The 25,468-nt window shown below is 49.4% G+C and overlaps 1 protein-coding gene across 1 annotated transcript in view; it reads left to right on the top strand.

Annotated features, from left to right (window-relative positions):
- The window catches only part of cntln (centlein, centrosomal protein), an 82,485-nt gene that overhangs the window by 46,601 nt on the left and 10,416 nt on the right, over positions 1-25,468 (top strand). Inside the window, exons 16-27 of the mRNA XM_042107233.1 lie at positions 1,969-2,063; positions 4,306-4,814; positions 6,854-6,932; positions 8,717-8,813; positions 9,585-9,808; positions 15,864-16,061; positions 17,043-17,140; positions 20,532-20,658; positions 20,964-21,101; positions 21,368-21,553; positions 24,263-24,457; positions 25,214-25,279. Coding sequence (XP_041963167.1) covers positions 1,969-2,063; positions 4,306-4,814; positions 6,854-6,932; positions 8,717-8,813; positions 9,585-9,808; positions 15,864-16,061; positions 17,043-17,140; positions 20,532-20,658; positions 20,964-21,101; positions 21,368-21,553; positions 24,263-24,457; positions 25,214-25,279 — 2,012 coding nt within the window. The remainder of the gene's footprint in view (positions 1-1,968; positions 2,064-4,305; positions 4,815-6,853; positions 6,933-8,716; positions 8,814-9,584; positions 9,809-15,863; positions 16,062-17,042; positions 17,141-20,531; positions 20,659-20,963; positions 21,102-21,367; positions 21,554-24,262; positions 24,458-25,213; positions 25,280-25,468) is intronic.

Genomic DNA, 25,468 nt, shown 5'->3' with positions numbered 1-25,468 from the left:
ACAGACTGAGTGAGCACAGCAGCACTTTTGAAACTTGACACACTCTGCTTTTTTGATTGTGAGATCAAACCCGTGGGAATGCAAGTGGAGCTCACCCTCAGGGGAGAGACTTCATGTCATTTCATTCTCATCACCTTGTGTTTGTCAAACACTGCGTAGCACACAATGTCTTTAATTAACAGGCTCAATAATGAAGATGTCCACTCTGTCTTTGATTACTCGGTACCTAATGAAGGGACCAGTGCTGGATGTGAAGCACAGCTACAAAGGCGCGGTTAATTATAGAGCCCGCTTCTACCCTTCCCACAGTCAGTGATTTCTCACATCAGACTGAGTGGCTTCAAATTAACGATTTTCAAACATTTAACACAGACGTGTCTGAAATGGGCTACAATCAGCTCCATTTTCTGCCACAACTTGGTAATAACACCTAATGATCACTATGAGTGGAACGCCACATTCATCCGGCACGGGTAGCCTCTTGTTAAGTGAGCCGTTCCGTGGAGGCTTGTTAGTGGTGTTTGATGGCGGATGGAGGCATGGCACTGGCACTGCTGCCATGGCGTTGATTGACCAGGCCGTGAGTGTGTGGGTTTGTGCGTGGAGTGAGGCGGACCGCTTGGCCCTAAGATGGAGGCAGAGTGAGGTGAGTGTCCTAACCCGCCACGTCCAGCCTCTCAACCGCCCAATCCATAAAACATGCGTCAGCATTGACTCCTACAGGAGCCTCTGCGACCCCATCAAAGGCCGCCCGCTCCTGAGGTCCCGTCTGTTCGGAATCACAACCAGAGCGGCCAGATGAAAGGCATTTCATGGCGTGTCCGGCCAAACTACTTTTTTTTTTGCGTATCTCTCTTTTCTTTCTTCTTGAAAGTAGGCATTATGCAAGCAACAACTATGAGGCTGATCCCCCCCCTTCCTCTCTCCCCGCTCCTCTCCGTGGCTGATGGAGAGACCAGAGCTCCACTGAGCAGAGTAGCATGTTTGTGCCGCGCCTGTACACACTGGTAAACAGCGGCCGTGTCTCGGTCTGTATGTGTGTGTAGGTGTGTGTGTGTGTGTGTGTGTGTATGTGCGGTGCTGCCCTGGCAGCCAAGGGCAGGCTGGCCACACAGCTCCTGATCAGACCTGACATGCTCAGGAGACAAAAGAGACGGCTAATTTAAAGTAACAAACTTCTTAAGGGGCCGTCTCAGACAGGAGAGAGAGAGAGAGAGAGAGAGAGAGAGAGGCGCCAGTGTAGGAGAGGCCGAGAGGAGCAGGAGTCCAGCGTGTCGAGCCCTTCTCTCCGCCTGCCCAGAGGTCAGCTGACCCAAAAAGTCTGGTGTCTAAATATTTCAGGAAATTTCCATCCAACAAATGAGCATCCGTGTCAGCCATGAAAGTTTTATAAATGGGAAGCAGGTGAAAAAAAGTCTCCTGCATTCCAATTTAGTCTTTTCCTCTTGCCTAAGCGCGTGCAGAAAGGGCACCGGATACAAATGCAATCCTCATTTTATTCATTCGCAGCAGGTCCAAAATTACCCCACACTCTTGACATACAAAGAAAACAGAGCTTTGAAGACGACATGGACTTCCTGAGAGTTCACGCACAGCCCTTTAAAATGTACTGGCTGAGAGTTCACGCACATCCCTTTAAAATGTACTGGTACCTGGCACAACTGCTTTGGGTATGATTGATTGAAGGATTTGACCCCTTGTTAAAGTTTCCAAGTTATTAAAGAACCATTAAGAAGTCATCAGAAAAGATGAAAACACAGCAGCGAGATCTTACCCGCCACGCTCCACTCAACTCTTCACAGTTCTCTCTGTGCGCCAAATTTGCCGCGGCCGAAGAATAGACGAGTGGGAAGAGAATAGGGACAAGAAATTGCTTGTAATTAGTGATAATTGACATCATTTAGTCGCCTATTTCTCATTTCTGACTTTATTTTGCTGTCTGGCCGTGTGCTTTGTTCCCTTTGTCAGAGCTGCTGCGGAGAGTGGCCACGCAGGAGACTGAGGTCAGCAGCAGTACGCCCAGCAAGCCCAGCGCCCGCCGGCTCCAAGAGTCCATCCTCAGGGTAGGCCAGCGCTACACTCACACCCACAGCAGGGGACAGTACTTAGATAGATAGATAGATAGATAGATAGATAGATAGATAGATAGATACTTTATTGATCCCCTACTTAAAGGTGCTCTAAGCAATGTCATACTTTTTTTAGGCTAAAACATTTTTTGTCACTTACAGTAAACATCACCTCACCATCCGCTAGCTGCCTGTGTCCTGAATATACTATAAAAAAATGCAGGACAACCCAGGCTCCAAAAACAGCCACAAAACAACTTGGCCATAAAAAGATAGATAGATAGATAGATAGATAGATAGATAGATAGATCCATCCATCCATCCATCCATCCATCCATCCCCAAGGGGAAATTCAAGGTCTCAGTAGCATACAGACATCACACACAACATGCACTTACAGCAGAAAGGGTAAATATAAGTATATACATATAACAAAACTCCACTGTACAATAGAGTCAGTAGAAGATAAGAAAAACAAAAAAAAAAGCTAAATACTAAATATACTATATAAATTAAATGTAAAAAAATCCACAGTGTGCTTGGGGATGATCAAGCATGAGACGCTTGCAGTGACAGGACCGGGACTGGCCTGTAGTTCTGTGTGCATGGTAAGGTGAAGAATAAGGTCTAGAGACCAGCATAAATAATATGGACAAATAAGAGAGTAATGTATAATGTAGACAAGGTAATATAAAAACTATGACCAAAAATAGGTTGAGGTAATAGGGTTACAGCCATTCAGTATTGTAGCAGAAGCCATTGGTCATGTGTGCTAATATAGCATGAAAAACAGTGTAGCAGTAAAACATTAGGCTGTGGACAGTAGTAAAAACAGTAGTAAAACAGTAGTGGGCAGTCAGTACTCAAACATGGAGAGGCAGACAGACTATGCAGACAAACAAAGTGTTCCAGCAAATCACTGACGAGATGCGCATTTAGGAGTTTCAATTGCACAGGAGGGAGGGGGAGGATGTAGCGAGCTAGCTTTCTGTTTTGTTTAAACGTCAACAGAAGTGATGTTACCCAGCATCGCTTAGAGCGCCTTTAACACACATTCCCAGACTGGACCAGAACAGCAGTCCATGTGCGCCTTTCCTTTACACTGCTGTGCATGTGACACCAGTACTGCATGTGTCAGCGTGGTTTTGTGGTCTGTGCAAACCTAGGTTACTTATTGCAGCTACACTGTACACCGGCAAGACAAGCATTGTCATCTACTTTGAGCCCTAAGAGCCGTGGAAAAATGTTAACCTGTGGGCAAAATGCTCTTAACATGTTCCCAGGTCGGGGGCATGTGGTTGAACAGGGTCTGAGGGTGAGGGAGCGCAGTGCCGTGACAAGCCGCAGCGCCCGAGCGAAATAGTGTGAGAATAATTCAGAGCAGATGATGCCATTGCGAGGCGCGCCAGCAGCTGCCATATGGCCAAGTAATGGGGCCTGTCATCGCCTTTATTACTGAGTGACAAGCACCATGTTAAATATAAAAACCTACAGGGGCAGGCCCCTGCTAATGCATTCACACAAACGCACAGTAATTGATTTTTTTCTTTTTGAGTGGGGTGTGTGTGTGTGTGTGTGTGTGTGTGTGTGTGTGTGTGTGTGTGTGTGTGTGTGTGTGTGTGTGTGTGTGTGTGTGTGTGTGTGTGTCACCAGCTTTTTTTTTTTTATTATATCTTTCTTTCTTTTTTGCACTCTGTTGTCAGCCAGCCAAGAAGGGGGCTAATTTAGTTTGAAAGGTAACGTGCAAAAGCAGAGGGCAGTGAGAGCACTAAATAGAAGGCTGTGATTAGCCTGGGGGTATAGACCCAGCAGGCATCCCCCCCCTCTTTAACACTCGCGCGCTGCTAAGATCTGACAAAGAGACCAAAGCGGCCTCTTTTGTGTTTAGCCACGGGTAGCGAGGAGGAGACCCGTGCCAGAGCAGAGCTGCCCCAGGACCACGACCCCGCAGCACCAGGGCTCGTCTCAGTGAGGCCTGACAGCCACAGCTTTATCTGGCCTTTTGCACACACACTGTAGAGCGCTTCACGCCTGCTGCCTGCCACCTTTTATCTACTAAAATCAGGACATCTTAACTTTTCCCGGACTGCATTTTTGTGTGAGAGGGGATTTTTTTGGGGGGGGGCATTTTTCTCAAATTCTAGAAATGTCAGATATAATTGGCGTGTGGGTGGGTGAGCTGGTGAGGTGTGAGTGTGCCAGTGTGTGATTACCGTCTCTGCTGGTCTCCCTGCAGATTGAGCAGCTGGAGAGGAAAATGGAGTCCCTGGAGGAGGAGACGCAGCAGTTGCACCAGGACAACCAGGAGCTGCAGGAGGCCAACGCCGCGCTGGCCAGAGCCCGGGACGACCTCCAGGCTGCCCTCCATCGCCTCTGTGCCCAGAGGGCCGTACAGGAGGAGGCCTCCCAGGCCAGAGCTGCTGCCGAGCGGGAGAGGCTGCTAGGCGAGGGCCAGGCTCTGCAGGCGGAGGTGGAGGCCTTCAGGCGAGAGGCGGAGGGGGCCGACCGAGAGGCGTCTCGGGCCAGGCAGCGGGCACTGCGGCTCAGGCAGGAGCTGGGCGTGGTGAGGGCCGAGCGGGACTTCCTGCGCACGACCGTCACCCGGCGCCGAGCCAAGGGCCCAGTGGCCCCTGTCAGCAGGATCAAAGTCAGGAGCGCGTGGAGCCGAGCTCCCCCGGGCCAGCACAGAGCCAGGAGGAGAGCCAGCCCAGCCAGAGACGGGTGGGAAGACCTGAGCGCCGACAGGTAAACACACACAAACACACACACACACACACGACTGCACACCCTTGGACTCTTTCATTATCTCTCTGTCTATCCCTCTCTTCATGTCTCTGTCTCTCACATTCGCCCTCATTATTTTTCCTGGTGAGGGGGACAGTGTGCATATGCAAAGTGTAAGCAAAAGGCTGATTGAATTTCAGCCTCCTGTCTAGTTGGTATTCAGGAGCGCAAATAATATATATATAAAAAAAAAAAACGGAGGCAAGACGAAGACGGAGGGGGAAAAAAACTGTCAGATCCTTTGAAATATCCTGGGACGCCTTGCTCGCAGCTTATTGACTGAAATTTGCATGCAGAATTAGCCACCTCTCCGTGGCGGAGTTGAACCGGTGCCAGGGAGGCGGGCGGGAGTGAGCCGGCGCTCCGAGATCTTCCGGCGGAGCCATTTTCAGCCAGTCATGTGCGCTGGAATTGACAGTTTGGCAGGTTGATTTAATTTAGTGCTCCTCTGCATATTCACCTCCTGACAGAAAAGGATTCCCAGGCAAGCCTCACCAGTCAGTTCAGTTATCTTGTGACACGTCGATCCTGAGATGAGCCGCCATATCTCTCTCTCTCTCTCTCTCTCTCTCTCTCTCTCTCTCTCTCTCTCTCTCTCTTTCCCTTCCTTTCGTCTCTCGCTCTTCCCACCCCCACCCCTCCTTCAAACACACATACCCACTCCCCTTTAATTCAGTTAGATCAATTTTGAATGACCCTCCTCGGCTCACTACCAGATGTCTACAAGCTGTTTAACATCCTCTGAATTAACAACCATCCACAGTAATTATTTCATGTATGTTTTATAGTGAGGCAGGGCGGCAGGGCTTTGCCGACTGATGGTTGGCCTGATTTGATTACTGACGCTTAGCTGTGCTGATATTTACTCTCCCCCTCTACTGTGCTATTATACCCCCCACCGCCCCCGCCACGCTGCAACCCGCCCCGCCCTGCTCTCTCCATCACGCCGGCGTCTCCCCAGACCGTTCCCCCGCCGGCGCCTTAATGGGACCACTGTACCAGGCTCAATGTACCGCTGCCGCTGCAAATCAATGATGCGCGCCTAAATGGGCTTCTCAATATGTTCGCTCGGCACAAAGTGCGATCCGAGGTGGAGCAGAGGGGACACGGGTGCACACACTCGTACACACACATGCGTAAACAACACGCACACACAACACACACAACACACACACACACACACACACACACACACATAAACAGCCAGTGCCTTTATTGGACCATGTCTTTGTCTTGTGCTTTGCAGTAGCAGTCAGTAAGATCTGAGCCTATGGTGGAGCAAATGCATCTTTTCTGCTGGTTTATTCTACTGAACTCTAACCACTGATCAGTAGTGTATCTACATCTACTGTCTCTTATTGAACGCACGCCAGATTCAGGGAGCACTGTGATGCGTCACACCCCTTGCCCTAACAGCGCGAGTGCTTAGAGACAAACACACAAAATCAACAACAGAATCCATTGCCGACGCAGACCAGGCCAGCAACAAAAGCATTTTAGCAGATATTTGTCACTAGGAATTGAATTGGTTTAAAATTTGAACTCAATTCACTTTCTAATTATTCACATCCACATTTATTTCAAAAGCTAATTTCTACCCAGTTGTCTGCAGATGTGGATGGGTAGCACTGTGCCTGAATTCAGGCGTGGGCAAGGTTGTTTAAGATTTGACAATAGATAATTATATACAGTGGTTTACATTGTTTTCTGATAACTTCAAGCAAAGAAATCTGCCTTGCTTTAAAAGGCCTTAACTTGTCTTTGCTTTAAACCTGTGGTCAGAGTGAGTGGCTCCCATCTGAACACAGAGCAAGTCTTCATATGCTCCTCTGTGTGGAGGTGAAGCCCTCCACCCCAGTGTCCTGCTCTTCAAAACTCACTGTGTAAATGTCAGCATCTCCTCAAAGAGCCTTCCTGTTCAACTGATGACTGGACCTGGACCTGTGCCTGTGTGCGGGGGCTTGAGCTAACTGACCGGCTCATCTCCCTCTGTTCCTCAGTGCTAGTGAAGAGGAGTACTCCGACAGCCTGGACAACGCGCCGCCCATCACAACCCTCCGTAAGAAGACCATTCACAGGGTTGGTTGGCTTCTTCCAGCATCCTATTTTTTCTCTGCAGACCTCACACCTTGACAAATATTTGAACATCACAATGAAAATCAGACACACAGTCCCTTTTGCATGTTATGTGGAGTATGTCTTCATTTTAAAAGCCTTAGCATTGGTATGATATAGCCACTAGGGATGTCATGAGAACCGATACTTTGGTACAAGGTCGAAACTAACATTCTTAAAACATGACTCTGGCTGTTTTTTCGAAGGTACCGAAGTACCATAGGTACCAGGAATGCCATTATTTATTTGCCTGCCAAGACAAGCAAGTTACTGAGAAATAAGACATTGTATAACCTTACCTGATAATCCCACTATTGAAATAAGACATTGTATAACCTTACCTGATAACCCCACTATTGAAATAAGACATTGTATAACTTTACCTGATACTATAACCCCACTATTTTGTTTTTATGTCCCATCCAGCCAACTAGTTTCAGATAGCATATTAGCTTCTGCCTGCTTGATAATAAATAGCTTGATTTTCCAGCAAGCCTGAGATTTTTTTTAAATTGTTAGTTAGTTGGCTACACTGTTATGTCATAAATCTGATCAATTTCCTTGTCTACTGACCCAATATTTTAGGCTAACTAAGAGATCAGCCTTGATGGGATACCAGCACCCTTTGTATAGATTTCATCATGTGTATTTCCTGGTACCATCATGTTGACTTTTAGTTTTGCTGTTGCTATAGCCAAGAAGACAGTGGGCTGCTAACAGTTCTGCCAATCATTATAGGCTCAGGTGAAATGATAGAAATTAAAATGGAGGAAACTTGGGACAAATGTTCATACTAAAATCACATTTATTCAGAAACTATGCATAACATTTTTTAGTAAAATAAACATATAAAAATATTTTTGATATTTGGGGATTACGAATTATGTCATTGCACTTGTATTGGTATAGACTACTTATTTTCTGGTATGGTGACATCCCTAGTAGCCACTGTTTACTTCAAATGAATGACAGGTAGAAGTAAGTTAGTTTTTGGGGAAAGGAAAATAGTGTTCTGCCAACTGTAAAGCGGAATGGATTTGTGTTTTGGAGACTGTTAGACAGGTCCTAGATGCTGGAATCCTTTTTTCCAGAATAACAGTTATTAACTGTTTTTGGGTTGTGGAAGGAAGCAGATGTGGTTGCAGTTTAGCATGTAGCTCAGCCCGAGTGCGAGAGATCAGCGTAGCATTCGCTCCCGGGGTCCCGCGGTCCCAGCGCTCCTGCTCAAACCCACCCCCGGCGGGGAGCGGATCCAGAGACGGGGAGAGGGGTGGGGAGACGGACGAGCCTCTCGCTCGGAGGAGAGGAAAGGAGAGGCGAGGCGAGGCTAGGCGTCAGGAAGGGGGTTCGGGGGAGCTGTCAGCGGCCCCTCAGATCCTCACAGCTCTGCCCCCAGCGAGCTCATCATCCCCGCCACCTCTCATCACCATGACAGCGGAGCGCCACGCCGCTCGTGTCACACTAAAGAGCTTCCGGATGAATCCGTGATCAAACCCGAAGAGTGTGCGCAGGATAGAGAGAGAGTGAGAGAGTGATCAAAACCTTTTAACGGGTGCTCAATACAAAAGGGAACGAGGGGAGGGAGGGGGGGGGGGGTCCAGGGACCTCTTTGATGTGACTACAAACGCTTTTGCCTGGGTGTCGCCCTGTCAGGAGGCATCACGTTGTGTTACGTTAAACTTTTTCCCCTCCTTCTCCCCTGATCCGTCTTGAGCGTGTCATGTAGTTTCCGTTCCCGCCCCTCCCAGGTGTACAGGTGCGCCGGCGTTGGCGGCCGGGCGTCCCTGGCAGAGCTGCCTGCAGAGGAGCAGAGCGTGGCGGAGCCCCCATCTCCACGCTGCTGTGGTAAATCATGCTCACTCAGCCCTCACACACCTCTCCTGCCACACTGATTAGTAATGCCACCCACCGACACACACCTCACCTGGGAAGCCAGCACCTCCTCCTCTCCCTCTACTCCATGCACTGTCCTGTCAGCACCTCCTCCTCCCCCTCTACTCCATGCACTGTCCTGCCAGTACCTCCTCCTCCTCCTCTACTCCATGCACTGTCCTGCTAGCACCTCCTCCTCCTCCTCTACTCCATGCACTGTCCTGCCAGTGGGGGACCTTTATTAAAGAACTCTGTGTGCATTACTATGTTATTATAGAAAAGTACAGTTGTAGCCACATTGTGTGATTGGTTTAAAGGGGTCATCATTTGTGATACTGTAACATTTTCAATTGGATTTGATATTTTGTCACTATGGCTACCTGTGGAACTGAAAGTAGTTGTCATTGTATTCTTACATGGTTAATGGTACATTGTGCAAATTTATGCTGCATGATAGTTTTCACTTATTCCGCTGAAATAGAAAAACTAGCCTATAAGAAAAGGCATGGGCATTTTTTGGACATTTATTCAGTAAAGAAGCCCAACTTGTAGAGTAAACTGCACTTTTGAGGAAAGTATTGTGAACGTTCATGGACATTTCATGAAGAAAATGGGTGGGGAAGCCTGTATTATATATACTTTGCAAAGCCCTCATTTTCTTTTTGCAATAGCACATCATCTTGAGTTTTACGACTGCTCAACTAAAATACAAAGGGAATTCATTTATGCTGTCTCTTCCTTCAGCAGGGCACGAGGGGCGTGCGAGAAAGAGGAGGCTGCGACCGAAGGCCGCCTGCGCGGAGACGCGTCCGCGGGTGCTGGCGCTCCGGCAGCAGATCCGCACGCTGCAGCAGGACCGGCGAGAGGCCGAGCAGCAGGCCCGCCAGCACAGCCACGCCTGCCAGCAGCTCCGCAGCCAGCTGCAGACCACCGCTCAGAAACTGGCCAGCAGCAAGCAGCTCGCACAGGTCCTCCAACTCATCTCACCGCTCCACACCGCTCCACACTACAGCCCAGTGCACTGCCCCCTCACAGATGCATGGAGGAGGAGGAGCGGGGGAGTGAGCTCTCCTCCTCCTCCTCCTCTTTTCCCTTTTTCCCTCTTTTCTTTTCCTGGGGTCTTTGCAGAGCAACTGATCCTTGGCCCTTCTCATGCTTAATAAGTGTGCGGATGACAGGCCCAGCCCTCGTGAGCAGAGGGGTCATCGTCACAGGGCACGACGGCCCACTCACTTCCCCTTTCCTTTCCTCCTTCAGTCTCTCTCTCTATCTCTCTTGTCACACTCACACACACACACGCACACACACACACACACACACACACACACGCACCTCTGATTTTTTCCTCATACATTGTCTCTCTGACTGGTTGCGGGGAGCTCCAATTACGGGCCATCCGCTCACACATGCAGGCGTGTGGAGACGCAGTGGCCACACTGTTCCTGGCGCTGCGCTGCTGCTGAGCTGCTCATCTGTGTGGGCACCAGCGCTCCCACCCGCACACACACTCATTCATGTTTTACAGTGTGTACTCATGCAGTCCCCAGCCATCCATCAGCAGGACTGCTCATAAACACACACACACACACACGTGCAATACACACACACACACACACACACACACACATACAGTGCACACATACAAACACATTGTGTGGACAAAACCATAAAAAAAAATCTAAACAAAGTCGCAGCATTGACATCAACACAGATTCACAATCAGGAAGCACACACACACACACAGACATGGACTCTGGTCTGGGTCCTCTGCTCCCTGCTGAGATGGCTGCGTAGTTAGTTGGACAGGCAGCAGACAGCGCTGGACAGAGCGGGCAGGTCCTGAAATGCTGAGGCCACTGGAGTCCTGATTAGGAGGCTGCCGCGTGCAAGAGGTCAGAATGGCCGCTCCTCCAGAGGCCTGCACCGGACCCCAGCTCACTCATACACACTCCCTCTCTGCTTCCCTCTCAGCGGCTCTCACTCCAACTCACACAGTACACACACACACACACACACACTTACATATACATTTACATACATGCACACATACAGTACATACATACATGTACTGCAGAATTATTCACATTATACAAACACTAACAGTTTTAACTGACAGTTGTAACATTATACAAACACTAACAGTTGTTACTGGCATAGACCCAATCATTTCTGGATGTATTCTCATTCAGGCACACAATCATCACACATGCGCACGCACGCACACACACACACACAAACACATCCCTCCTATAGTCTATTTTTTTGTTTCCACCTATATATCTACCTCTTTCATTCTACCCATCTATCTACAAACAGTCCTGCTGCATTAATGACGTGTGTGTGTGTGTGTGTATGTGTGGACGGGAAGCTGCTCAGTGAGTTTGTTTGCTGGCCTCGGCCTGCTGCAGTATTAATGGCGAGCGGCGCAGGTCTGCCAGAGCAGGAGGCTTGATTTCCAGGAGGCCAGGAGGTCCTGTGCCCGCACACTGCCCCCTCCAGCCCTCCACGTTGCATCAGCCTGCCTGCCTCCCTAATTGGCCCTAAGGTGGCACCTCCGTCGAGGCTGTCGTCAGTGGAGGAATGACAGCGGCGGCAAGACGGGGCATCATATGACGCGAGTCCGTCGGGCGAGTAGGCAGGCAGGCAGGCGGGCCAGACAAGGAGGTGTTCTGCCCCACGCAGGCCCCCACGAGGGGAAGAGACCCCCCCGCGAGAGCGTGTATCTGCGCGAGGTTACAGCATGTCCTTAAAAAGTGCCGGGTTGAACATGCCCAAGTTATGTTTGCCAAGTGCTCTGCGGCGAGGCACGGCAGAGCATTTAGATTGCAAACCGCCTCATCTTTTTTTCTCCCTGACCCTGCAAACACGTCCACCAACTTCATCGTGCCCTCAAGCAAGGAGAGCAGTAACATGGAGCGGGGCTCCTGCTGTAAGCCCGTCGAGGTTCCAAGCACAGAGCGGGGTAAAGCTTGACTTTGGGATACACTGATAGGCTGCATCCTCTCAGCACGGGGCCCCAAGGCATCACAGAGCGACACAGTACTGGGCCGTTTTTTTTTCACTCAACCAGAGGGCCCTGTGTCCTTGGCTCTCTCTGCTGCATGTCATTTGGCTACACAGGTGGGATGTTTTTGGCAAAAGTTAACTTGAATATCCACAGAAAATCACTGGATCTCTTGGTGTGTGCGTTGGTCCTCTTGTCCTTCAGTTTCTGGGCTAGTGTCCCCAGTGCAGGTGCTGTTAGTGTGTCCCTGTTACGGGGCGGTGAAGCCCAAGCTCTTGAGGTCTAGGGGGTTGCATATTAACTAAAAGCCTTCCGCATTCGCAACGCAAAAACAAAACACAAGCTGCTTTCAGACATGTCCTCCGCAGTATATGTGGGTCTTTGTCAAACGGAGGTCAGACCCTTCAGGTGATTCAGATATGATGCTAACATGCGGACAATATGTGTGAACGACACTGACGCACATGAACAGGATCTCCACGTGGTTGAACAGGTTGAACGTGGTTGAACACACACATGAACAGAATTTCCGCATGTTCCAAATGCCCAGTTATGTTGTTCAGATATATGGCCCAACCGCTTGACATCCGCAGAATGCGGGGACTTATAACTATGTCTGAAAGCAGCTACAGAAAGAACCGAACAGCTACCCTACACGCTAGCCCTACGTGTGGTGCACAGACTTGTAAGTAGGTCCTAACCGTGTGTGAATGCATGTGTGTGTGTCAGCTTGGCAGGAGCCAGGAGGAGAGCGGTCAACCTACCCGTAGCGTGCTGGCACTCCCTGCCCCGGTGCTCCTCGGTGCTGGTCCAGCACATGCGTCTTTGTTTGTATTGCGTTCAAGTTTTTATTCCAGCACAAGCATCTTTGTTTGTATTGCGTTCAAGTTTTTATTCTGGTATTCCCAAATGGTGGTGTAAAAATCCAAAAACAGAAGTCCACAGTGTCCTAATGCCACGGGGTATGCAAATGTGGCCACACAACAGAGGGAGAAACTACTGTAGGCCCTGCTCCTCCATCCGGCCTCATACCAATTGGGCTATGTCTGTTCATTGTCTCTGATTGCAAGGACAGGTGTCTTTTGCCCAATTAGCCACAGATAGTGACATCACTGAAGCCCCGCCTGTAAATCAGTGCTTGCCCTACCATGTGACCCTAACCTATCCTAACAGTCCCTCTCCACCCCCAGCGCTGCACCATAGCCATCCCTTTGCCTCGCCCTCACCCTCCTCTTGTGCTTAGCGTCCACAGGGCGTGTTTGTCTAAGCCCAGCGTCTTCCTAAAAGCATTCTGCCAGCAAGCCTTAAGCGTCATTAGGGGGTATTAGCAGTGCAAAATGTGACATGTTCGCTGGGGCTCGATTGTGACAGTAGCGTGAGCTGAGGCTGTGATGTTTTTTTAGATGAGGCGGATTCCACCGCCACCGGGGGAGAGGTGAGCTGCTGCCACTGATCACGCCTGCCGACGCTGCCACTGCTGACAACCTGCAGCTGGTGGCTGCCTCCGTGTGTGTGTGTGTGTGTGTGTGTGTAGGCTTTTCTGCCGTGTTTGCCTAAGTGGAACATGTGCACTACAGAAGTACGACACTTTCATCAGTCAATCATGCTCTCCATCCCAGTGGATGTAGCTGACACACACGCACACACATTGTCACACACTCATAGGCCCTCCCATGACATGCACATTGATTTCAACAAATTGTGTGTGCATTCGCTCTCTCTCCCACACACATACTCATGTAGATATACACTCACTGCTCTGTGTGTGTGTGTGTTTGTGTGTCTGTGTGGGGGGGGACAGCTTTATTAAAATGTCCGTTTGCTTCAGGGCTGTAATTGCAGGTAGTCTTTCACACTGACCCTCAAATGGTCGCCTGCCTCTTGTTCTCCGGCCGCCTATTTAAACCCACCAAGACAGGGCCCTTTTGTACACCTTTAATTTAACTAGGGCCATAATTGGAGATTGGAGGAAATTAGCCATAATTGGAGGACTTTGTGCCACTCACACTTGTGTAATTTTTTTCCTCTTTCTTCTGGTTAACATTTCTATGCAGGGATCAGGGGGGACAAAGGAGGCTTAGGCAGGAAACTCAGTTGACGTTGCCCTGGTGACAAGTGAAACATGCATCAAGGTAGTTCCTCCGCCCCAGAGAGACGGTGGACTGTGCATATTAATGGATGAGGGGAAGGTGTCGGCAGAGGAAAGGCATGATTTGAGCGGGATTACCAGGGTGCTACCCCCCTCTTTGGGCACCTGAGGGGGCTTAGCAGCAGCTCTCCCGACAGGCAGCCCTGTAATCTGCAGGTGTGAATCTGCCGCGCCTCCGTGTTTCCCTTTTAGGAGGGCTCGGGATTACCACCGGATTAGAGGGGTCGGAACACGGCTGGCTGACAGGAGAGAGGGGCTGGATCAAACGCCTGGCAGCACACATCCACCCCCGCCACTCCCCAACACTGGTAATCCCAGTGGCAGAGCGCTCCCCCACCTATGAGGCAGCCGTGTGGCAGGCATCAGGCTCTCCTGACAGGCCACGGCTGGAACGCTGAGTCGAGCAGACATAAGCCAGGGGTGAGGCGGATGCTACTAACGTAAACGGTGCCGGTGTGGATAACTTTGAAGGGAACGTTGCCGGCGTGGACATTATCGAAGGGAACATTGCTGGTGGGAATGTTATTAAAGTGAACGTTACTGGAGTGTAACTGACCTGTCGGGTGTGTAGTAAAGGTTAATAAAGGAGGCACAGCTGAGGTGAGCGACTGTGTTAATGGAGTTGAGCATTCCTGGGATGAACTGTGTGTGTGTGTGTGGGGTATGAGTTCTGCTCTCTTGCTCGTTCTTCGGGCTGTGGGTTTTTGTTTATAATTACCGTGCCGTATTTGTGCTGGCTGCTATTTCCAGCAGCTCCTCAGTGGCACTGGGAGAGCTCCTATCTTTAGAGGGGCCGGGGCTGTCGAGCCCCTAATGGCGTGTGCAGCCGTGTCGTCTATCAGCGCAGCACCAAATGGCCCCCTGAAATCAAACCCGGAGTTTACTGGAACCGCCATCAATGCCACTCTTAATATCGCCCCGCCATCCCAGAGCAGAAGAAACCTAAAACAAAAAGGATTCTATTCAAAGGTGTCAGCAGCAGGCCAGCCATCAATAACTCCTGTGTGAGGGTGGCGCATCCAAGGGCCTCGGAGACCTTGTGGTTTTCCCTAACAAACCCTGTGTGTGTGTGTATGGGTGTGTTCACAGGCACGCGGTGTCACATTCCCCCCTCGTTTGTCCTCCAGAATAAGCATGATGTTTGATATGTTATGAGATCAGTGTTGTGGCGACGACGCGGGCAGAAGTACTGTATTGAGTTTATTAGGCACGGCTGCATCAGGGAGGGAGGACGCAGGAATGAGAGGTTTATTGTGCACACAGTGCTCCGTGCGGTTGGAAAGCCTTTTATCCAAATCGGATCAAAGCCCATTGTGTCATTCAGTGGAGCCATCGCTCCGTAATTAACTGATTACCTCCGCTTACGGCTCCTCGCCTGCTCGACACTGATAAACTCCCAGAGTGCACTGGAACGGGCTGGAGATGGCTCTATTACAGCTGCCAATCACAGCGCTGGCAGGAGTGGAGAGGAGCGAGTGGCGGGGAATGGTCCTGATGTGGCTGCCTATTAGTGTGAGTGGGGAGGATGCTCCTGTTAAAATCTCCCAATGAAGAGCCCCTGGCGCCATCTTACTCTGATTCAGGGGATGAAGGGACGAACCGCTAGTCTTTTTCCCTCTTTCTGTACCTGTCATACTGCAGTCTGTTTTATTTTTTCAGTCCTTACTTACAGTATCAGCATGTGCAAAGAGGTGTACATGAGATTTAGGAAATGCCAGATGTGGCTGCCTGCAAAAAATAGTTGAATATGGTAGAAATGGAGTACAATTTATGCTAAACAAAATGTATATACAGGTACAGAATATTTACCGTTTGTTTGTGTGTGTGTGTGTGTGTGTGTGTGTGTGTGTGTGTGTGTGTGTGAGAGCAGAAGCTAAGCACTGAACTAACTGGCGTGGAGCAACAAAAGAAGGTTCTGGAGATGGAGCTGGAGCAGTGGAGGCGTGTGCAGGTCCAGCTCCCACCACCACCGGCCCCTCCAGTCCAGCCGGCTCCGGCCCCCGACCCCAGTGGCCCTGCCCTCAAGCAGCTGGAGGTGGAGGTCAGACAGCTCCAGACCAAACTCAAGGTGAGCACAGGCCTCCCCTAGCCCCTGTTAACTGCAGAGCGTTCAACAACATGTACTCCTGCTTAAGTCAGAAATGTTGTTTTTAAATATTTGCATTGATTATTACCAGTTCTTCACTACAGAAATTAATATTTTTAGCTTTTTATAAAAGCTGTCAAACTTTGAATTCATTTCATTCAATTCATATCATTGAAGATTTCATTTTATCCTATTTTATTATTTATTTATATTTTTACCAGTACATTTTCGACAGAATTTAGTTCTTTATCTGACAGTGACATGATAAGCATGACTGGCATCAAGGATTAAAAGAGCAGCTTGTAGCAGGGAGCGTCACCAGTTTACTCTAAATCAGAGGCATATGGTGATGAAGCTTTGTTCACAGCCCTAGTGCCTTATTGCATGTGTCGTTTAGGAAGGAGAGTCACCTCCGCAGCAGTGTGTGTGTGTGTGTGTGATGGGCTGTCAGAAGCCCTCTAGCTTACTCAGGAGAGAAGAGCTCCTTTCAACCAAAGGCAAGGTGCACACACAAATTTCCATCATCGGGATGATCACAAGCACCCTGCCACCCCCCCGCCTGTCATTTACAGCCATCAGGGGATGCTCCTCGCACATCAGTGTGTGTCTGTCTGTGTGTGTCAGCGAATCTCTGTGTATGCCAGCGTGTGTTTATGTGTGCGTGTCAGTGTGTAGGGAGAGAGAGAGAATTCCAGAGACTGTGAAGTCGCTTGAGAGAAGCTTTTACTTTTTGTAGCTCATGCAAAGTCCTTCCTTGTTGTACTGCACTAAGTAGGCTAACCAGTTGGAGTGCATGAGTCAGATGTACTTATGTAGCCTTGTGGAGCTGCGCTGTTGTGAAGTCATTAATGCGCTTGAACTCTCGGGCCTGCGTGGAGACCCTTTGTGCTGGACATTAGAGCGTGTGCTTTGTCTTTATTGTGTGAATGGGCTTTAATCAGCATATTCCCCTCTGTCCTTAAGAACGCCAGTAACGAGGTCACCAAACACACGGCCGCCAGCAAGAGCTTGAAAGCCGAGCTCGGCGAGAAGGACCAACGCCTCCGAGAGCTGCAGGAGAAGTGAGGGCACACTCCTTTTTTATTCTACCTCTTTCATTCTCACTCCTTTTCCGATCTGCTTTTCTGTTGTCTTTCATATGTTCTCTATGGCTTCCCACCATCTTAATCCATCTCATCTGGCTTCTGTGTTCTTGTATTGCACTCGTTTGTTCTTTTCTTCATTTGAACCCCCCCACCCCCCCGCCCCACCCCACCCCCCCCCCCTCCATTACACACACACACACACAGAGAGAGAGAGAGTTAGACACTTTCTCCTTCTGCGACTTCCTCAGCATCATCTGCAGTGTCTGATTCCACCATGTGGTAGTTTTTTGCTGGTTGCAATCATTCTGCTCCATGCTCTCTCTCACACACACACGCACACTTCTATAAACCTTTATACAGTGTGCCTCTAATGGTGTCATCATTGCCCGAGGGGGCTTTGTGTGATGATACCCTTATACAGGTGCCTGAGCTGTGTGTGTGTGTGTGTGTGTGTGTGTGTGCGTGTGTGTGTGTGTGCGCGCACTTGTGTGTGCACAAGCTGAGATTAGAGTGATGAGGTATAGGTCTTAGAGGAAGTTATTGATTGGATCTTTGCTGCAAAGAGAGGAGAGATCAACACACACACACACACACACACACAAACTCACACACAAACTCACTCATCTAATGGCTCTGCACTGCCAGTCACGTACTACAGTATGTGATGCCACCATGTTCTCGGTTTCTTCTTTTCTTTTGAAAGAAGTGGCCTTGAGCGCATTGCTTCTCCTGTCTTGTTTTCTTGTCAGCTTGTTATACACCCCCCCCTCTCCCTCTCTCTCTCTCCCTCCTCTCCTCTCCTCCTCTCTCTCCCTCCTCCTCTCCCTCTCTCTCTCTCCCTCCTCTCCTCTCCTCCTCTCTCTCCCTCCTCCTCTCCTCTCCTGCCCTCCTTCCCAATCACTTCTTTTTCTTTCTCTTCCTCTCTGACTTCCTCTCACCCTCAGCAGCATGCAGTTCACTCTCTGCAGCGGGGGATGTGCGTGTGTGTGTGTGTCTGTGTGTGTGTCTGTGTGTGTGTGTGTGTCTGTGTGTGTGTGTGTGTGTGTGTGTGTGTGTGTGTGTGTGTCTTTGCTCTCTGACTAAAGCAGCGGTGCAGATCACAGAGGGGCAGATGGCTCCGCTCTGCCGCCCCATGTCCCCCTTCAAGTGGCCCAAACGGCCGTGTGAATCTGCGGCTGCCACCCGAGCCCGTGCCACAAACCCGCCACGGCTGCCAACAGTGGCTGCCACTCGTTCGAATGAAAGGCATGTCTAGACTGCTGTAAAAAATGCATTGGCGTGCGCTGAGGGGCCATGCCCCGCACTGCCTTCAGATACAAAAAAAGAGGGAGAGAAGGGAGAGGGGGAAGGAAAAAAAAAAAAAACCTGAATTTCAAAGAACACTACCGTGTCCTCAGTCAATATCCGGCTCCCAGAGCCCTGCCTTATTCATGACGCCCAGGCTTTCATCTGCAGCCTGTTGCCTATCAGGTCCATACATGTTTAAATCTCTTTTGTTTTTGTGTTTTCTCTCTCTCTCTCTCCCTCCCTCCCTCTCTCTCTCTCTCTCTCTCTCTCTCTCTCTCTCTCTCTCTCTCTCTCTCTCTCTCTCTCTCTCTCTCTCTCTCTCTCTCTCTGCGCAGGCACTTACAACAGTATTATGCTCCACACATGCTGCTCGTGCCTAATCCAGCCCCTGCACTCAGACAAAAGGCTGCGACTAGCACGCTCTTTCAAAACACAATTGTTTGAGCAATTTGAATGCTCGGGTCGAGATCTCCCCCCTCCCCCCCCCAGCCCTCATAAATACAGATGGCGCTCTTCCTCTCTCTTTTTTTCTCTCCCTCCCTTTCTCCCTCTCTCCCTCCTTCCCTTGGTTTCTCTCTCCCTCTCTTTCTCGCGCCCTCCCTGTCTCAGCACTGCAGCACTGCATCCTGTATTCGTCTTCATCCATTCTTTTTTATTTATTTGTTTGTTTGTGTGTGTTTGTGTTTGTGTGTGTTTGTGTATTAGACGGTGTGCACGTTTCTGAGCACCGGCAGTGTTCAGGACAAAAATCCCAAATTTGACGTTAGCTAGTTAAATTTCCATTAGTATGTTGGAGGCTTATCAGGTGGTGGTGGGAAAGGGGAGGCCAAGTGGAGTGAGATTGAGAGGAGAGTATTGCTCTAGCGATGTGTCAATAGTGCAGGCAGACGGACAGGCCCTGCCTCCCTGGGAAGGGTCAATATGGGCTGTCTCTCATTAATGGTCCAGTCCTCTGGGTAACAGCGGCCTCCGTCCCCAGGCTGGACTCACTCATTTCATTTAATGTCACTCCAATAAGAAGTGCTTGCTCCCGTTTCCATGGCCGACTCCAGTGTGTTGTGCTGGGGCTGCGCGGCACTGCCAGGGGACACCAGGACATTTACTTAGAGAGAGCACTCAGTCCAGGAGCCACTCAGTCCAGGAGCCACTCACCGCCAGTGGACAGCACTGCAGCAGCACACGCGCACATCAACACACTTCACCAGGAACTCATATAGACTAACTACGTATGAAGTAGATTGTATTGTATTTGTTATGTATGACTATATATTTATTATATTGTCTAGTTGTGCATTAGTTAGGGCTGCAAATAATGATTATTTGTGTAGTCAGTTAATCTGACGGTTATTTTTTCAATAAGTTGTTTGATCGATAAAATGTCAGAAAATGGTGAAAAAGGAATTACAGGAACCGTTTGACCGATGAATTTATTTTATAGTGGATACTTAATTGATTCATGGATTAATTGCAGGCCAAGTATTAGTGCATCCACGTGTTTACTAGCCAAGCTGGCAGTCCTAGATTGGTGCTAAGAATGCTATACTTGATCATTCGTGCAACAGTGTTGCGAGGTTGTAAACATGGCTCCGTATTGAACAGGCCGGCTTGTGCTGGAGGTTTCTCCTTGTCCTGGGTGATGAGCTTGTTACATGGTTATAAATGAGTAATAATGGGGACTGATGTTACACATTGCATCAGTGAGTGTGCTGTTGCGCACTCCTCCTGGTGTTCTGGGTGCAAGTTGTTCATTGGAATTCCACCTGCCTGTAGCCTTGAAACCTTGCAGAGGAGTTGTAGTTTGGAGAATCCTCATCCACTAACTGATCTGGAGTCTGCTGTCTTTACTCTAATGTCATTCTTATTAACACTCGCATCAGGTAGCTAAGGAGCAAGTCATAAAACAGCATTCAAGAGTACACGGTGGGGTATCAATATGATCATCATTTAATCATCACTTCACTTATTTATGTTGCACCTTTCATGAATAAAACGCAGCTGAAGAGTACATTATGGGAAAAAAGAATCAGAAAGCGCTGCAGGTGTAAAGGTGTGCGTTGTTCTGTGTGCCCGTGATGTCCAGGCTGGGTCACTCCGAGAGGGCTGTGGGCATGAAGAAGCAGCTGGTGGAGGACCTGAAGACCCGCCTGAAGTTCTTCCAGGAGACCGAGAGGAGCCTCAAGGGCCAGCTGGAGGAGCTGGAGAGAAAGGTCTGTCACACACACACACACACACACACACACACACACACACACACACACACACACACACACACACACACACACACACACAATATTGGACCTAAAATTGGCTAAAAGAAAATCAGTAGGCATGAAGAGATTTGTTTTTGTTGTTCTATCATCTGATTGATATGTACCTTACTACTTCCAATCACTACTCTGTACTATACATTCCTGCACAGGACCTACAGTGATTTTCTCCATCTCATTATTCCTGCTCTTTGTCAAAAAAATACTCTGTGGTCATACAGTGCATTTGTGCTCTCTCTGGCCAGGTGAAGACGTTATCAGAGGAGGCGTCCAACAGGAAGGCCTTTGTGGACTCCCTGAAGCGCAGGCTGAGTGTGGCCACTACAGAGAAGGGCCAGCATGAGGCGTCCAGCCTCAAGCTCCAGGAGGACCTGCAGAAGAAGGTCAGAGGACCCACAGACAACTAATATTCCGCACAGCACACCAATCACTTATTACACTAGGCTGTGTGTGCAGTCCATGAAGTCTACTGGTCTACTGAGATCAAGTATCCTCTTGATTTCTCTTGTTTTTATGCTGTTACCATTCTTTTGTTGTGTGTGTTTGTCCATGCCCGTGTGTGTGTGTGCGTGCGTGGGTGTTTGTGTGTGTGTGCGCGTGCGTATGTGCGTGTGTGTGTATGTGCGTGTGTGTGGTTTTGCGTGTGCAGGATCAGAAGCTGCAGTCTCTGCTGGCGCGTGTTGCGGAGAGTGAGAAGGCCATGGCGGAGCTGCAGGACGCGGCGTCCAGGCAGATGCACGGTCTGACCCAGCAGAGCACGCAGGCCCTGGAGGGCGCCAACAGGAAGCTCAGTCTGGCCAGCGCCCAGCTGCAGCAGCTGCACACCTTCATCCAGGTAGCAGCACAGAGCCGGCACAGTCCGCGTGGCTAATGGTCACCTGGTCACTGTGAGAGACAGTGTTTTGTAATTAAATTGACGCTTGGTTTTGGCATCCATTTATGATTTTATAAAATTCACTGATTATTAGTAGTATTAGTATTTTTCCTACATTTATTTTTGCACCCACTCTGTTAAAACCCTTACAGTTAATACTGCTAACGTTAAACTGGAGCATGTTGTGTGTAATATGAAATGTGTGTGAGGGGGGGGCTCATCTGCTGAGGGCTCTGCTCCGTTTCGCTGCGTCTCCCAGAACTGAGGCTGTAGCTGCATTCCCATAACCCCGCATGTTGGGCCGGATCTGAGCGCGCGTTCTCCCCCAACGCCTGTGATCCCTGCGAGGCGCTCCGGGCTCTCTGATTGGTGGCTTGTGATCCCTGCGAGGCGCTCCGGGCTACCTGATTGGTGGCCTGCTGGTCCCAGGGAGCTCTGCTTTTGTCATGTATTGATTAGTGCTGGTGATGAGACTGGCTGTGCCCTCAACCCCCACCACCCCAACACATGCAAATGCAAACACACACACAAACTCACACTTACTCTAACACACACACACATACACATCCAGCCATTCCAGCACTGGGCAACTACCTACAATACACAACCAATTTGCTATTCACAAGATATTGCATTTCATTTCATTCATTGTTGTTATAGTTTTTTAGCTGTTAAATTTATTCCAAGGGTCTTGGCGGATTATTTCCTCTTCTCACTTTGAAAGAAAATGAGCTTGTGTCTGCAGGTTCTTTTGGCTCTTTAAGCATAGTTTTATAGCTGTGTATAGTTGCAAATGGCTTACCCCCTAAACTCCATTCGGGTACGGTACTCTTGTCAGTTCAGTGCCACGCAGGCAGGCAGGCAGGCAGGCAGGTAGGTAGGCGGGCAGTGTTGGTTTAAAAGGCTGTGGCCGTGTGTCTCTGGCTCTCCTGATCTCCATCTCCTCTCCGCTCTAATCCCCCTGCTGTCGGAGGCCCTGGCTAAATTGGCCCTCTGGCTCGGGTGATTGCAGGTAAGAGCTCTTCTCTGGAGTGGCGCGGCGTTCCCTCTTCCTGGCCGCCAGCCGCTAACTGGCTCTCTCAGCAGTCTGATGGGGAGAAGGGGAAATGAGTAATAAATTCACTTCATCTCTTTCCGGATTACGCTGCACTGTGGGTTTACGTCTATTGAATCTAACCCTTGACTAGTGACAGGGAATATCTATCAGGTTGTAAATAAAGTAATAGGATCCCTGGAAGGTGCTTGATGAATGCTGCCTGCCCCTTTGGTCAGGCTTTGACTTATATACAGAATCTAGTTTGGATTTGATTCATCTTCAGAAAGAAAAAGAGGGAGATATTGTAGCAATCTGCTTTGGATTTTTGCCTTTCATAATTCTTGTTTGTAAAGCATGTGATGCATTCAACAATGTTAGCAGATGTATTTAATGAATACCCTTCATAAACTGAATCAGGTGCCCATGAAGCATTGTGATCAGAGCACTTCCTGGTCTATGTGGTATCCTGTCTGGTCCTGGGTAATGGGTATGGATCATACTGTAGACATTTCTAATGGTATGGATGTTTCACATCACATTTATCTGCTAAGCTGTTAGTGTTGCTCTCATGTGAGAGAGAGGCAGGTGTATCGCTGACAGCCTCTGTACTCTGCTCCCTAAATCTCTCCATCAGAAGCACTGTTGTGTCGCTGGCCGAGGTTCATTAGTGTTTTATACCCCCTCACGCTGTTAGCCGAGGCCGCGGTGCGTTCCATGTGCTGCAGGCCCTGTTTTAATATCTCAGTCCCCTCTGAGCAGGGATATTGCTGCTAAATGTGTGTGATGGGCCTGCATGCAGCCACTAAATAACACCAATGGAGATGTCTGGGCAGGCGGCGTGGGCCACGCAGCAATGCACCATGGGCAGCCGCTCGTGATTAGCCCCGCTTTATGTTCGCCAAAGCATAAGCGGTGCGAGCGCGTGTTTTGTGTGTGTGATTTCTCCACTGACTTGTCCATTCCAAGGTCAGATTTTCACTGGGCTTAGGGGGAATGATGCAGAAGATTATTGCCTCGATCAATAAGCTCAAAATGAAGCAAAGGGGAGTTTGCTTTATTGACTTTCTCATGTACAGTGGCAGCTTTAACATTTAATTGTCTCTCTGTATTTAGCCGCGGCTCCCGCCCCACCAGCTCGAGACTGGAACCCCCCCCCACCGCCCGCACGGCAGCCATTTTGAACGCTCCTCGTGGCTCAATTATTTAGTGCCTGCGTTGCGCTGCGCTGTTGTGATGGGTGTGCACCGTACAAAGACCAAAATAAATAAATGAAAGTGCTTTTGCAACTCTCCCACCACTCACCTGTTTAGTTTCTCCTTCTCTCTTGTCTCCCCCCCCTCATCTTTTCTGTGCTATGCATAATTTTTTCATAAAATCAGCAGAGAGCCTTCAAACTTTTAGCACATAGCTTGACTGTTTAGTGTCAAGCACCATGGCGGAGGTAAGGTGGAACTGCGTACAAGGGAGGTCTACATCCAGAAAACATGCGGGAGTACGGAGCGCGCTCAATAATTTACGTGCTGCCTGTGCATGCACGCTGATTTGTCTCAGGGTAGTTCTTCTTATTTCAATCTTTCATCTTCCATTTCTCTCTCTCTCTCTCTCCTCTTTCTCTCTCTCTCTGTGTCTCCCAGGCGCTGGCCCGTGAGGTGGAGCGCGAGGCCCAGGCGGTGAAGGGGGAGGTAAGAAAGAGGAAGAGGCAGAGGAAGGCCTCCATCCAGGGAGACGGCCGGCTGTCCAAAAGCTCCATGGTGCGGGCGCAGTCCATCGCAGCCTCCATCCTCAACATGAGCGAGAGGGACCTGGTGGACATGCTGGACACAGATGAGGTGATGCAACACGTTCAAACACATGCCTGTGTGAGTCTGGCGTGTGGGAATACACTGTACCATGGTGCCATCAATAGCATGTTCCAGCACTTGTGTTTTCAAGACTTGTGTTCGGAATATGGGGTCTGAACTTTGAATTGAGCAAATTATATAAAACGCCTCAGTAGATCGCAAGTCCCTCATGCTCACACCCACACACACACACACACTCACTCACTCTCACACACACACATGCTGTTTTTCCTCTGCCTGCCACATTCATCCTCTGTCGTACATCACTGGCCTTCAGCGCGTGTCAATTAGGCCCTGGACGTGAGGAAACAATCAGCCCACCTCCCCGGGGACTTCCTCTCATCCGTCCAGGGAGGAAATGCCGTGTGCCGCACACTCACTCACTCACACTCGCTTGACACCAATTTCACTCTCCTTCTCTCTGTGTCTCCTTCTCCTCTCTCTCTCTCTCTCTCTCTCTCTCAGCTCAGAGTTGAATTCTCTGCCCACTGTCCGTCAGGCTGGAGGCTTAATTGTTCAGCTGAAAGATGCTCGCCACAAAATCTGCCTAGTGCTGTCATGATTTGAAATATTATGAAGTGTAATTTGGAGACACAGACATGTGGAACACAGACTGTGTTTAGTGTAGAAAGAGATGTATGTATGTGTGTGTGTGTGTGTGTGTGTGTGTGTGTCTATGTGTGTAACAAAGCAGAGAGATTATATTTCAACCTTGTGTTTGTCTCTTCTGTTTGTGTATCACAGGAGGCGGAGGATGGCAGTGGGGAGCAGGACTGGCTGCAGAGCATGCATAAACTCCTCCAGCACCAGGTGTGTGTGTGTGTGTGTGTGTGCGTGTGTGTGTGCATGCGTGTGTGTGCCACAAGCATATGTGCACACATTCACACTGATAATAGTAACTGCTCTGTTGTGCTATCTACTTAAGGCATTGCCTGCAGTTTTCACTGCAGTTTTTTATCTCTCTCTATGCTATTGTCATACATTGTGTGTGTGTGTGTG

Source organism: Alosa sapidissima, chromosome 1, assembly GCF_018492685.1.
Source record: "Alosa sapidissima isolate fAloSap1 chromosome 1, fAloSap1.pri, whole genome shotgun sequence".
Taxonomy (NCBI): Eukaryota; Metazoa; Chordata; class Actinopteri; order Clupeiformes; family Clupeidae; genus Alosa; species Alosa sapidissima.
Note: the sequence above shows the minus strand (reverse complement) of the source record. Positions and strands in the feature narration are given on the sequence as shown.